This window comes from Mustela nivalis (genome assembly GCF_964662115.1).
Source record: "Mustela nivalis genome assembly, chromosome: 6".
Classification (NCBI taxonomy): domain Eukaryota; kingdom Metazoa; phylum Chordata; class Mammalia; order Carnivora; family Mustelidae; genus Mustela; species Mustela nivalis.
Genome location: NC_139025.1, coordinates 28,867,367 through 28,881,763, shown reverse-complemented (window position 1 = coordinate 28,881,763; position 14,397 = coordinate 28,867,367). Strand labels below are relative to the sequence as shown.

At 41.5% G+C, this 14,397-nt stretch overlaps 1 protein-coding gene across 6 annotated transcripts in view; it reads right to left on the bottom strand.

Annotated features, from left to right (window-relative positions):
* Positions 1-14,397, bottom strand: part of TDP1 (tyrosyl-DNA phosphodiesterase 1) — a 92,968-nt gene that overhangs the window by 24,487 nt on the left and 54,084 nt on the right. For 3 of the 6 annotated variants that reach the window (XM_082733879.1, XM_082733880.1, XM_082733878.1), the window contains one exon: positions 4,303-4,405. The exons of 2 other annotated variants lie outside the window; for them this stretch is intronic. In XM_082733879.1, the coding sequence (XP_082590005.1) occupies positions 4,303-4,405 (103 nt within the window). Of the gene's footprint in view, positions 1-4,302; positions 4,432-14,397 lie in introns of all 6 variants that reach the window. One more of the 6 variants, XR_014312553.1, reaches the window with a different exon arrangement.

Below are 14,397 nucleotides of genomic sequence, written 5' to 3'. Positions count from 1 at the left end.
CACCAGAGATGACTGTACACTTTGAGCTAGGACGGTAGGATGACAGTAATAGTAATCATTAATTAAACTTTTATAATAGTATGTCTTAAGTGATGAAGAAGATTTTGGTGAGATTCACAAGGCCCTTATCCTCAGGTACCTTTTGAATAATATAACAAATTATACTCATAATTGGAGAAGTATCTTATGTCTTACCAATGACACATTAATCCTGCTTAAAAAACTAGTGGTTTTCTACTGTCCACATGAGACAAAGTATAATTCCAGTGGGTCCTGCTTGCCAGTGTCCTTTGGCACAGGAGTCCAACCTCAAATTCTATGGCCCACATCCCAGCGCCTTCCCAGGCACGTGGAATGGCCTGCCATTCCTCAAATACAACATCACTGTTCTCTCTGGCTGGAAGCCTCATCTCCCTTGATGGGGGTTTAAGCTCGTAACTCATTTTTCAAGACCCACGTCAAATGTCATCTCCTGACAAAAGCCTTCTCCAGGCCCCCAGGCAGACTACATGCTCCTTTTCTCAGAGTCCTTATACCGTGAACCCCCTACACCACAGTTCTCATCACATACTATAATCCGTTTCTGACCTTATCCATGAAATTCATGAGAATGAAGATGCCATCTCATTCCTCCTCCCACTCCCAGGGCTACTGAACTGGAGGCTTGGGAAGCTGGTGGAGCTGAACAGAGTGACTGCATCATTCCAGGCGGGCCGGAATGTTCAGTGACGAGTCTGGGAGACATTCTGAGGAGGGAGCTATGGAGTTGTGCTGCATAGTCTCTCCTTCACAAGTTAAATGTCTCACTGTGTTCGAATTACCTCAGCAAAATGACAAATCACCTCGTGGCAAAGATCTTTAGGCTGCCCTCAGCGTCAAAACCTTATTGTTTAGGGTGCCTGGGTGGCTTAGTGGGTTGAGCCACTGCCTTCGGCTCAGGTCATGATCTCGGGGTTCTGGGATCGAGTCCCGCGTAGGGCTCTCTGCTCAGCAGGGGGCCTGCTTCCCTTCCTCTCTCTCTGCCTGCCTCTCTGCTTACTTGTGATCTCTCTCTGTCAAATAAATAAATAAAATCTTAAAAACAAAATAAAACAAAACAAAAAACCCTTATGGTTTATATGTTTATATGTTAATTCTGTGAATTCTGCAGAGACCAAGCAAAGGTCTACTGGTTTTCCAGAAGCTTCACACACCAGTAAGTGATAGAGTAGCTTAAGGACAGTCTCCTCTGTTGCAATTTTCCTGACATGGTTTTATACAGACTGATAAAACACACATCAACTCACTCACGGGTGACACCCTCAGGCAGTGGCTACCTCTGGGATGGCTTCCTAGCTCACAACAATCTGCCCTTGTCTGGGAAACAGGCCCACTATTACAGGACAGGGGCAGGGCCGTATAGAGGTGTAAAAAGCAGACAACTTGAGCAGTCTTTAAATGCGGAATAACTGGCAAATGAGGGGACAAGCCACCGTGGAGGTGTTACCAGTGGCAGCCCCCAGACAGGTGGTACACTGCTCAGGGCCCCAGGGTGGCCCGCTCTGCCCCCCGCCCCCCGTCTTGTGCCACTGATTCCATGACATGCCTTTCAGCAGCTCTGTTGTAGGCTTATGGAAGCTCAAGTTAGCTTCTGTCAAGAGCAATGAAACGGATCCATATACCCACTTTCAGCCCTTGGGGGTCTGCTCACTCAGGCCAGTTACTTCTCTCACAGGTCTCGGCACCTGGACATCTCTCAATGAAAGTGCCTTTTTAGAATGACCTTCTTGCTCAGCTTGACTAGTAGGCTTCTTGGGAGGGCGAGGTCAAACACATTTTTTTTTTTTTTTGAGAGAAAGAGAAAGAAAGAGAGAGAGAGAGGTGTGAAGGGACAGAGGGAAGGAAGAGAGAGAATTCCAAGCAGACACCCTGCCAAATGCAGAGCCCGCCCGACACAGGGCTCGATCCCACAACTCTGAGATTATGACCTGAGCCCAAACCAAGAGCTGGATACTCAACCCATTGAGCCAACCAGGCGCCCAGATAAAATACTTCTCTGTTTTGTCCACATGCCTCATTTTGGCACCTTGCCCAAATAATTTATAGTTCAGTGAAGGACACAAAGAATCCACCCAGAAAAGAGAATGTCTGACAAGACAGTGAAAGTTTTGGGTGTCTGACAAGATAGTGATGGTTTTGGGTCCTTACTAGTGTTACAGAGAAAGCCTGCTTTGTAGCACTGTTCTAAGATCTGGCCAAGAAACCCGGACTGCTCGACAAAACACTGACTTTTCAGTCACTATGTTAATTACACAGTCACCGTGCTTGGAGCCTCACCCTTAAATCTATCAGCACAGCATAGGAGGGCGGAATCCATTTTTAATATTCTTGCCTGATAGTCTTTATATATAACTGAATCTCTTATCAAGAATGTCCTATAATGGGGGCTCCTCCTTATTGTAATAGTATAGAATAGTCTAATTTGGGGATTCTAAATGATTATGCCTATTTTTTCTTCTATTAGCTGTCGCTAACATACAGTCAGAAATAGAATCAGAAGTAAAAATTAGCTAAGCAGGGTCTAGAGGACCTTAAGTTGTCTTTCACATTATCATTTTCATGATGAGTAATCGAGTCAGCACAGTTAGAAATGTCCAGAATTCTGCAGACATGGACAACCAAAGCCAAACAAGAGAGACATGGGATTTATTCCTTATTATTGGGAAATAATCCTGGCCTTAGTTCAAAGCTATGGTCACTATAGTCACACCTAGTCACACCAAATTACCATTATTACCCTAGTGTTATGAATTTATTATTTTTCTGTGATAAAGCTGAAAGATCACAGGAGGGATCAGTTAGAGATGGTGGCTTGAGAGCTGGAGCCCACTGAGCTGTGGAACCCTAGGAAAGTCACATCCTTGTCTATAGCAAAGGGGGAACCATCTACCTCCAAGGAAATGAAGGGGGTAGCAGCTGTAAGCAGTGTTAGAATCTGCTCTGACTCTGTAGAAAACAAACAGAATGTGCTAGAATTTCATGATAATTACCCTTAGGAGAAACTTATTTGACAGCTCTGTAGCAAAACTCTGAGTTGGAGAAGAAAAGGATGAAGACTGACGAAGGGAGAAGAGAGACGGAGAAGAGGACTTTTTTCTGGAGCGTAGAAGGGAGGGATAGTAGAATACTGTCAGGCTGGCGTTGGGGTGGTGGTAGTGGTGGTGTGCTCTCTGGAACCTTCCAGACTATGCCTACATGTCACATGGGTCTGGACTGAAGCCTGAGGACAAGTACACAGCACTCCCTTAAATATTCTGGTCTAGTCCAAGCGGTTTACAATGGAGCTGCATCATGTGTGTGTTCTCATAAGTTCAACTATAGCAGGTGGCGAAAAAAAAAAAAAAAGGGGGAGAAGAAAAGAAAAAAAGCAAAGAAAAGCATTAACCATCTTATTGTGTGGGCAGTTCTGACTGCATTCCACCAAATGTGTGAGTGAATGTGAGGGGCAAGATAGGTGGTCTTGGGGTCTGTGTGCCCCTCCGAGTGGGAAAGTCTCTCTGGGCCAAGAGTGGTTTTAGTGTTTAGAAATCAGAAGGCCTGCACAGCCAGTCCCTACATGAAAAGCAGCCATACTGTCTGGTGTTAGCTGCAGAAACCAAGAGTTGTTCCAAGGTGGGAGACAAGCTGGCTGGGCTAGGCACCTCAAGAGAGAGACACAGCTTCCACTGTGGGGTGTTTCTAGCAGGCTTACCAGTGAGTCTGACTGCACAGGGCCTCTGTGACCTTCTGACCTCCTTCTCAAGCAGATGTTGTGAGTGTCCCTGCCTCCTGACTTATGCTAATGCCACTTCCAACATGGGATGCCCTTCCCTCTCCTCTCTGCCTAGCCTAAACTCAAGGCATCCTCCCCCACCAACCCCCTCCCCCGCGCCCTACTAAATCTTCTAGCTTCCAAAGACCTCCTCCAAAAGAACATCTTGCTTTTGCCTGACTCATCCCTTTGGTGACCTGTCACTACCATCTTGTAATGAATCTTAACAATATTTAAATCCTATGAAACATGTGATTAACTTTACCCAACGCAATTATCTTCAGTCTGTCATCAGGTATGCTTCCTGAGAGCAGTAATCTCATGGCACCCAGAATAGTGAGTGCTAAATATATGTTAGCACAGGCCAGCAGTTGAGAGCACAGGCTCTCGGTTAGAACCCTGGCCCTGCCACCTCCTGCCCTCGGGCAGGTCATCATGATCAAAAGAAGAGAACATAAAAATCCAACCTGCTTCACATGTGACCACTCAGGCAGTTTCAAATGTGAACTTACAAATGCTGATGGCAGGAAAAGGACCCCAAGCTCATAGGAACGGATCATCAGCTGGGTGCCGTTCTTCTCTAATGCTCCCCAGGCAGCCTTGGACAAATTCGCGCTGCAGGGACAAGGACACAGAAAGGGCTGACTCAGTGAGGCATTTCAGCTCAGGTCAAACTTTCACAGCTACAAGTACATCGGTCAAAACCACAGATAGCTGCAATCACATTCATTCAGTTTTTGGCAGCATTGTGCATTGTTTTAGAACTGGAATACTAGGAGTGCCTGGGTGGTTCAGTGGGGTTGAGGCCTCTGCCTTCAGCTCAGGTCATGATCCCAGAGTCCTGGGATCGAGCCCCGCATCGGTCTCTCTGCTCCTCGGGGAGCCTGCTTCCTCCTCTCTCTCTGCTTTCTTCTCTCTCTGCCTGCCTCTCTGCCTACTTGTGATCTCTGTCTGTCAAATAAATGAATAAAATCTTTAAAGAAAAAAAAAAAGAAATGGAATACTAAATCCTGCTGTGCTATAATCCCCAGCATTTACCTAATTGTTAATTTGGGGCAGCTTTACCCTTATCTGTGTTTTCCCCAAGGACAGCTATTAAAATAATTATCCTTTTTAGATTTTTTTTTTTATCTGTCTAAAGTGCTTTCTTTCCTGGACTCTGGTGTAGCTGGAAGTCTGATTTTATTATATGCCAAAATAGTATTTAAGGAAAAACTATGTCAATATGATCTTAGGTAGTATCTTAAGCTTCACATTCCTTTCTTCTGCCTTTGGTTTTAGGCCAGGAAGTGCTAAATTCTACTTTCAACCTTAAGGAAAACAGAGGAGGGCAGCAGACTGGCATTTGTATCCGGAAAGAAACGGTGTGTTCAGAATCTTGTTTTACGTGGGCCGAGAGTCGCAGGTATGCCTACGAGTCACAGGATGCAGAAGGAGGAGCCCTGGGCCTGACCGGAAGGGAGGCACCCAGACTGGATCAAGACCCAGAGGTAATCCGGATAGGGAACAGACCTAAGTTCGGAGGCATCAGCTCTAGAAACATGCTCTCCTGCACCAAACTAGGTCGAGAACCCTCACCCACCGTTAATTAACATAAACCCACCACAACGCTTTTTCCCCCAACGAGGCTCACCCAAATTCCCTTATTTTTAGAATAGGGGATATTCTTTGCTATTCAGACTCTTACAGCCCGACTTCAAGGACAATGGAATTATTTCAAAATTAGATCACTGGGGCATCAAGTATTCTTGGAAGCAAGTGCTAACCCGGCGTCACAGGAATCACAGAATCAGAGAGAGGCAGTAACCAAGAAAGACGAAAAGTGTGATCTCTGTTCAGGGTCCTGTGGGATTAGACAAGGACTATGGAAATCACAGCTAAAAAAGTGCTGAAACAATGAAGCTAACTTCAAGCACATGGACAGACTTGCCTGTCATCCTTAACGGACCATACTGAGCAACAAGAAACTCTACTTTGTTGCTCAAAAGCCACAATCATGACCACCACCATCTGATGGATCACAAAGATGGAAAGAGCAGGGGGAGTGGGGAAGTTCACAGTAAAGTGGTATTATGACTCCAGGAAAACTGCTTTCTTTAGAAGTCCAAGAGGATAGCTTGCTTGTAGGTTTCTCACCCATTAGTCCATTAGTAAAACACGGTGACCTCCTGGGCAAAGCCACAGGTCTAATGGCACAACCAGCCACTGAGGTGAGGTGGAAGCAGTCTCCCATTGAGTATTTTCCCCACTTTCTAGGTCACCACCTGATTGCTCCCTTGACTTGCAACACCTAAGCATCACAGGCCAGAGGCACTTTCTGGAAGGTCTGTTTTCTTTCTTCACTAACTAGTCATTTCAACAACTGGAGGGCTTATTACAAGGTAAAGATTACTGGAGACCATGAAGATATCTCTTCAGATAGTTTCCTCCACACCCTCCTTTGTATTCAGCATCTAATAAAATCCCAAGCATCTGGAACATTTAACTATATCCTGAATAATTATACGGAAAGCCACTTGTACGCTGTCTAGGTGATAAGTCAATATTCCTTGAAAGAGCATCTTTAATGATTTTTTTATATCTGAACACACTGTGGATCACTGGTACCCAGGGCAGTCAGGACAAAGGGGTATTTTTACCAAACTCCAGCCCTACTGCCTGTGGTGTATGTGGTGTAGATGGGCATCTCCAAGTGTCCAGCAGAAACCCAGTGCCCTGTGAGGTACATAAGATCACAGGGCTGCTTAGGACAAGCTTTTTTACTTACCAAAACTTCAGAGGAGTTCTAGCTTTTCTCTTCCATTCAGGACCTAGGTCTATTGCCTTTCCTGACTTCTAGCTGTGGCCCCTGCTGTTACTCATGCTCACCTGTACTCTGATCCCTGTCCTTTCAGTTTTCTTCTGCCTCCTGCTGGACGGAGCTGCTCTCTCCTCTGCCAGTGCTCGGGTCCATTCTGTTGTTGTTGAGTGTCAAATGATGCTTCATCAAAGAGGGTTGGGGCTTTTAGTTTATTTTCTGTTCTTTAGGAGTATGGAAGGATTCTGAAAGTTGGAGAATTCCAGAGGATGGGATCCTGGATGTCCAAAGTTGTACTGTCCCACAGAAACTGTTTAAGCTGCTACGTAAGGTGAATAATACAGTGACTTCCTTGGGAATAGGTGCGTGGCAGTAATGGTTTTACCAGAGAAGCAGAACCACTAGATGAGTGTGTATGAAACAGAATACATATTAATTTACAGGAGTTTAACTTCTGTAATTGCAGGAGCTTCTAAGGCAGTCTGTAAGGGCCACCTTTGCCCTGAGCTGGAGTTTGAAATCTTCGGGGCTAGCAGTATCCAGGAAAGACAGACAGCCACAAGCTAGAACCATAGGCAACAAGTTGAAGTCACGAGTAGAGACTAAAACCATGTCCGCTTGTGTTGCCTCTGGCTTTGGGGTGGGGAAGGTTGGGGGGGCTTGTGTGCACGCACCAGGTGAGGCCGATTAGAGGAGCTAAAGCAGGAACCTAGAGCAGATACAGCGGTTGCTGGTCCCCTGCTGCCTCTTGCTAACAAGGGGAGCTGGCTCAAAAGCACAACGTTTAGGTGATAAAAAGGACTGCTACATCCATGTGCCCTCCAAATCTCCAACAAGAATCTCCTCTGGGCTCCACCCCAACCAGAAACATAAAAGAACGGGTATTCTGGAAAATGTGGTTCAGCCTATGTATACTGACACATTACGAAGCCACCACAGGGTAAAGTTTTTTCTGGAGCCACCAGCTAAGTGGACCTATGGTCAGTTCTTGAACTAGGCAATTCACAAGGCCCTTAATGACAAAGAGCTCAACTGGTGGTAGGTTACCCTGCCACAGCTTGTAAAGCCTGCCTGCTAGCTAGAGACCTGAACTCATCCAGAATACGGAAATTTTGTCTGAAGTTGAAACCTTAAGAGTAAATTTAAACTGCTAATGTGTAACAAAGTCCAAGGAAAGCATAAGGATGCCACCTAAGTAAGGTACATGAAGAAGGCAGATGTTCAGAAAAGATCCCTGACCCCCAAGTGGGAGAGATTTCGGTCCTGGCCTCCACACTAATAGCAACATGCTCAGGCACTCTTCTTCTTAGGCATCAGTTTCTTGTCCCTAGAATGAGGGGGTTTTGGCCAATGAAGCCATAAACGCTTTCTGGACAACAGTCTACAATGACTAGACACATCCACCTCCTAACCAGATAGCTGCCCTCTACCTATGTATTCCAAAACCAGAAATATTAAATTCATGCTATTCACTGGGAACTAACGGCTTAGCGGTGTTTGCCTGAATGTTCATGGTAACATGCTGGGGTGTTTAAACAGCCATGCAAGAAAGGAGAAGGGAGCAAGGAAGAAGACCTGTGGGCCCATCTGGCTTCATGCATTTTTAGAAGTTTAAAGGCTGGTAACATCATCAGCCACCTCCAATCCTGGCCTGAGCACCTACTTATGCTGCTCAATGAGTTTACTTTTAATATTTTAAAAAATCTTATTTATATAAATTATTACTTGAAGTATAGCTGCCATACTAGTTTTGAGTTTATGACAGTGATTTGACAATTACCTCCATTACCAACTGCTCACCACCGTAAGTACTTGTTTCAAGATGATTAGGAGGTGTATAAAACCACAAGATGACTGTTAAGGGCACATGTGTCCATGGAAAACATCTCTTTCATGATGAGTACTTAATCCAGGCAGCAGCTACACCATAAGTGCAGACATGGCTAACAGACTGAGCTTTTAGCCACATCTCTTAGAGGACCGGGGGTGGGGGGTACGGATACTTCCACAGACAGATGCAATAAACAGAATGTTGGCAACAGATGTGAGAGAAGATGTAGACAGAGCAGCTGTGTGATGAGGAGGGAAAATGATTAACTCTAGCTAATGTTGCTGTCACCCCAGCCTAAAATCCGGCAGGCAGTATGCCTGTCTCTCTCCCCCTGCACCCCTTCCTGCTCCCCACTCTCAACATGCATCTTCTGTTTTGCATTTGTTGGTTTTTTTGTATTGCCCTTGGACTCGGTTTCTTTATGCACTGAAAAATAGTTTCACAAGTGATATGGAAAGATACTCCCTGTGAAAGATTCAAGTTGTATACAGGTATACACAAGGAAATAATCTTTATTATTTTATTAATTTTGATGGATTTTCCCTCTCAAACATCTTTCTTATTAAGACTATCACCAACAATGTATAAGAGACTCTTGGATTCTTGAGAAGACTGGATGGATAATATCTATGAAAATTTCTGCTAATCTAATAGGTAAAACAGATCTCATTTAAATTTGATTTCTCTGATTACTAGTGGTACTCAGTGTTTTTAACTGTACTTATTGGACATCTAAGTTTAATTTTGTGTTAACCATCTTAAAATTACATCACTTGTCTCTTTTACTGATAACCAGTATGCATAGCTTCCTATTGCTGCTCTAACTACCATAAATTTAGTGGCTTAAAACAGCATGAATTCATTATCTTACACTTCTGGAGATCAGAAGTCTAAAATGGGACTTGCTGGACTAAAATCAAGGTGTTGGCAGGATTGGATTTCTTCTGGAAGCTCTAGGAAGAATTCATTTCCTTGTCTTTTCCAGTTTTTAGAGGCCACCTGGAATCCTTGTGTCTCCATTCCTCCACCTTCGAAGGCCAAGGTCAGTGCAGTTCTCTTCCTATCGCCATCACTCTGGACTTCTCCCTCTTCCACCTGTAAGTGCTTTTGTGATTATGCTGGGTTCTCTCCGATAATCTCCCTCATTAAGATTCCATCTGCTACCTTCACGGGCTCTGGAAATTAGGACATCTTTGAGGAGCCATTATTTTATCTCACGGTGCTTTTCATATATTATAATTATGCAGCAAATGTTCTCCCAGTTGAAGCTGCTAATGAGAACTTTTATATTTCAGGTCTTTCTTGCTTGCTTTCTTCCTTTTTTGGGGAGCGGAGACAATTTATCTAAGCTGCAATTTTTTTCCTTTACCATCATCTGAGTTTGAGGTCTTGTTTAGAAAGGCCTTCTTTAACCATCCTCAAATGGTATCTTTTGACGAACTGAATTTCTAAAATATCTTTGAAGCCCAAAAATACATCGATTTTTTTTTTTATGGTCAAGTGCATTTTTGTGCCATCTACTAAACCTCTGCCTACTCCAATGTCAATATGAGAATATTCTTCAGTTTTCACACCATAGTTTTAGCTTTCTTACCTAGGTCTATCATCCATCTGAGATTAATTTTGTTTACGGCTTAAGATAGACCAAAGTTTGTTTATTCAGCATGGATATCCACCTGCTTTAACCGCCATTTACTGAAAAGCTGGTGCCTTTGTCAAAAGTGTTTAATTACATCTATTTCTGGACTCTATTCCCTTGATTAGAATACCTACTAAACTCTACCACAGTCTTACTTTCATTTTAAGCCAAGTCTTCCAAACAGGTACTGTAACTATCTTAAGACCATCTTGGCTATTTTAGATCTTTTGTATATATACATGTAAATTTTGCAATCAGCTTGTTCTCTCTGCTTTGCCTATTCTTAATACCTTGCATTTTCAAATTTTTTAAATTTTAGAATCAGCTTGCTGATTCTTTTTTTTTTTTTTTTTTTTTTTACAACAAACACTACTGGGATTTTGATCAGGATTGTAATGAAATCAAAGAAGCTGGGACCAACTGATGTCAATATTGAATCTTCTAATCCATGAACACGTTGTATCTAGCTCCATGTATTTAATTTCTTTCAGCAATGTTTTATGCACAGTTATCAGTGTAGTTGTCTTACACAACTTCTGTTAAATTTATTTCTAGCTATTTGGTGCTTTTGATATTTTTTTAACATAGAAATTTATTATTGGGGCACCTTGGTGGCTCAGTCATTTGAAGCATCTACCTTAGGCTCAGGTCACGATCCCATGGTCCTGGGATTGAGCCCCATATCAGGTTCCCTGCTCAGCAGGAAGCCTGCTTCTCCCTCTCCCACTCCCCCTGCCTGTGTTCCCTCTCTTGGTGTGTCTCTGTCAAATAAATAATATCTTGAAAAAAATAAAAACAAAACAACTTTATTATTTATAATCATGTCACCTATATTACAGATAGCTCTACTTTTTCCTTTATCTTTTTCTTATTGCATCAGGTATAGTACAAAAAAAATCTCAGTCTTCAATCTTTTACTTCATAAAGCTTCTCCCCACACTACTGTACTACAATCATTCAAAGTCACAGAAACCCTCCACATTATCAAATCCAATGGAAACTCCTTTGACCTCATCTTACTTCTCTCTTAGCAGCATAAAACTTTCATAACTCACAGATCCCTCCTTTAAAAATGAGGTATTTTCCCTCAACTTCTGTTAAACTTTGGATTTCTATTTTCAACCTCTCTGGTCACTTCTATCTGATCTCTAAATACTGGAGTGCCAGGAATGTGTCATACCCCATGCCAAGCTATTAACAGACATTTGTTCCAGGCTGGCAGAAACAAAATCTAGAGACACAGTGGTCCACTTAGATGAAAGAAGATTCTTACAGTTAAAGCCTCAATGAAGAGACTTTTATAACCCAAAATTTTAAATTAATAGGAAAATAATCCCAATCCATGAGAAAAAGTCAACAGAAAATAGGATTAGATTTCAGATAACTGATAAGATGGTAATTTAAAATAAATATATTTAAAATAATGACTGTGGGGGCACCTGGGTGGCTCAGTGGGTTAAGCCTCTGCCTTCCGCTCAGGTCATGATCTTTCGGTCCTGGGATCGAGTCCCGCATCGGTCTCTCTGCTCAGCAGGGAGCCTGCTTCCTCCTCTCTTCTCTCTCTGTCTGCCTCTCTGCCTACTTGTGATCTCTGTCTATCAAATAAATAAATAAATAAAATCTTAAAAAAAAAATAAAACAATGACTGTGAAATAAAAAGTAAGACAAAAATGCAAATGTGACAATAGCAGTTAATACACAGCACTTACCACACTGTTTAATCCCTTTATTCTTCTGATAATTCTCATTCTAAACTATTAGATTCTCTATCTATAGTATATCTATACTATTATCCTAATTTAACTGATGAGAAAAATAACTTAATCACAGGTAGTAAGTGGTAAAGCTAGAATTTGAACCCTGCAATGTACCTGTGCTCTAAGTTCTAAACCACAAAGCATACTATATATTACTAAAGCCTCAGACTGAAAAATGCAGTCACTGAAATTCAAAACTTAATTGATGAATAAAATAACATATTAGTTGAAGCTAAAAAAAAGTTAATGAACTAGAAGAGAGAAATCTTGAAGAAATAACACAGAAAGCAACTCAGAGGCAAAGCAATGAAAAATAAAAGGCTGAAGACTGAAAGGGTCTCACATGTATTTAGTAAGAGTTATAAAAGGGAAATAAAAATGGTTAAGTTGAGGGGCACCTGGATGGCTCAGTCGCTTTATCATCTGCCTTCAGCTCAGGTCATGATCCCAGGACCCTGGGATCAAGCCCTACACTGGGCTCCCTGCTCATTCCTCTCCACCTGCCTGCCACTCCCCACCACGGTGCTAATATGTCTCTCTCAAATAAGTAAATAAAATCTTAAAAAGTAAAAACAAAAAATGGGTAAGTTAATATGCTCAGAGATGAAAACCAGTAATCTTAGAGAATTGTTTAAATAGATCTTCAGACTGAAGTACAACAAATGCCATCAAGACTAAAAGTAATTCTACATCTATTGATCTGTTGTAGTAGAACTACAGAACACCAAAGATAAAGAAAAATCTTAAAAGCAGGCTGAGACAAAAGGCAGATTTCCCACAAAGAAACAGTAATTAGATGGTAATTTCCTAACAGCAACAAATGAATTCAAAGCCAATGAAAAAAATTCTTCAAAGAAATAGGAGAAAATAATGGCTAACTTAGAATTTTATTTTTTTAAGTTTTTATTTTTTAAGATTTTATTTATTTATTTGGCAGAGAGAGAGATCACAAGTAAGCAGAGAGGTGTGTAGAGAGAGAGGGGGAAGCAGGCTCCCTGCTGAGCAGAGAGCCTGATGTGGGGCTCAATCCTAGGACCCTGAGACCATGACCTGAGCCGAAGGCAGAGGCTTTAACCCACTGAGCCACCTAGGCGCCCCCCCCAACTTAGAATTTTAAATCTAGTTAAAATTATTACTCAGAAATGAGGGCAGAAGTAAAGGTAGTTTTATAAAAACTCCCCCCAAGTGCTTATTATCAGTGAAAAGGTTTCAAGGAACTAAAAAAAGATACAGTTTAGGAAAGAAAACTAGATTCACTAGAAAGGACAGATATGCCAGGAAGAAAAGCAAGCAAAGAAGTTTGTAAACCTGTGGGTAACTCTAAGCAAGAATGATTCATTTCCAAGGCTTCAATATAGTATTGGAACAACAATCCTGGAGAACATGTAAGAGATAGGACAATCAGAATTGGGAGTTCCACATTTTTCTAGCTGTTTAGGAAGATGAAAACTCCAAATAACTTTAGATTCAAGATTAGAAATGGACTATACTTTTTAAATTAATAGAAGAAAGATAATTAATAGAAGAAAAATAAAGCAAACCTGATGAATCTGATAGAAGTGAGAAAAAGGAGGCAAAGAAAGAAACATGGAAACAAGAACACATAACATAAAATAGAAAACTACAAATACATCAGTATGAACACAACACAAAAGCATTAAAGTCACCTACTAAAGTGGAGATTATCAGATTGGATTTATATGGTACATGCCTAAAAATGGAGAAACAAACATTAAAAGAGAAAGGACTTTTTAGATTCAACACCAAAAGCACAATCCCTGGAAGAACAAAAAAAAAATTGGTAAGTTGATCTTAAGAACTTCTGCTCTGCAAATAGAAGTATTAAGAGAATGAAAATAGAAGCCATGGACTGGGAGAAAATATTTGCGAAACACATACCTAATAAAGGACTATCAAGACACCAATGGCATTTTTCAAAGAACGAGAACAAATAATGCTAACATTTGTATAGAACCGCAAAAGACCTGACATAGCCAATGCAACCTTGAGAAAGAACAAAAAAGCTGGAGATCTCACAATCCCATAATAATCTAAACAATATACGGTACTGGCATAAAAACAGACATAGACAGATGGAACAAAATAGAGAGCCCAGAAGTAAACCCACATTTATATGGCCAATCTATGATAGAGTAGGCAGGAACATACAATAGGAAAAAGATAGGCCTTTCAATAAATGGTGCTGGGAAAACTGGACATGCAAAACATACGAAAGAATGAAACTAGACCACTTTCTCATAATAAATAAACTCAAAACAGATTTAAGACCTAAACTGAGATCTTAGACCATAAAACTCCTAGAAGAAAACATGAGCAGTAATCTTCTGGACATTAGCCTTAATGTTCTTCCAGATATGTCTCCTCAGGCAAGGAAAGCAAAAACGAAAACACTTGAGACCACAACAAATTAAACTTTGGCACAGTGAAAGAAATTAACAAAAAGGCAACATACCAAAAGACGATACTTGCAAATGATATATCCAGTAAGGGGTTAATATCCAAAATATATAAAGAGTTCCTACAATTTAACACCTAAAAAACAAAACACCCTATAAATAATCT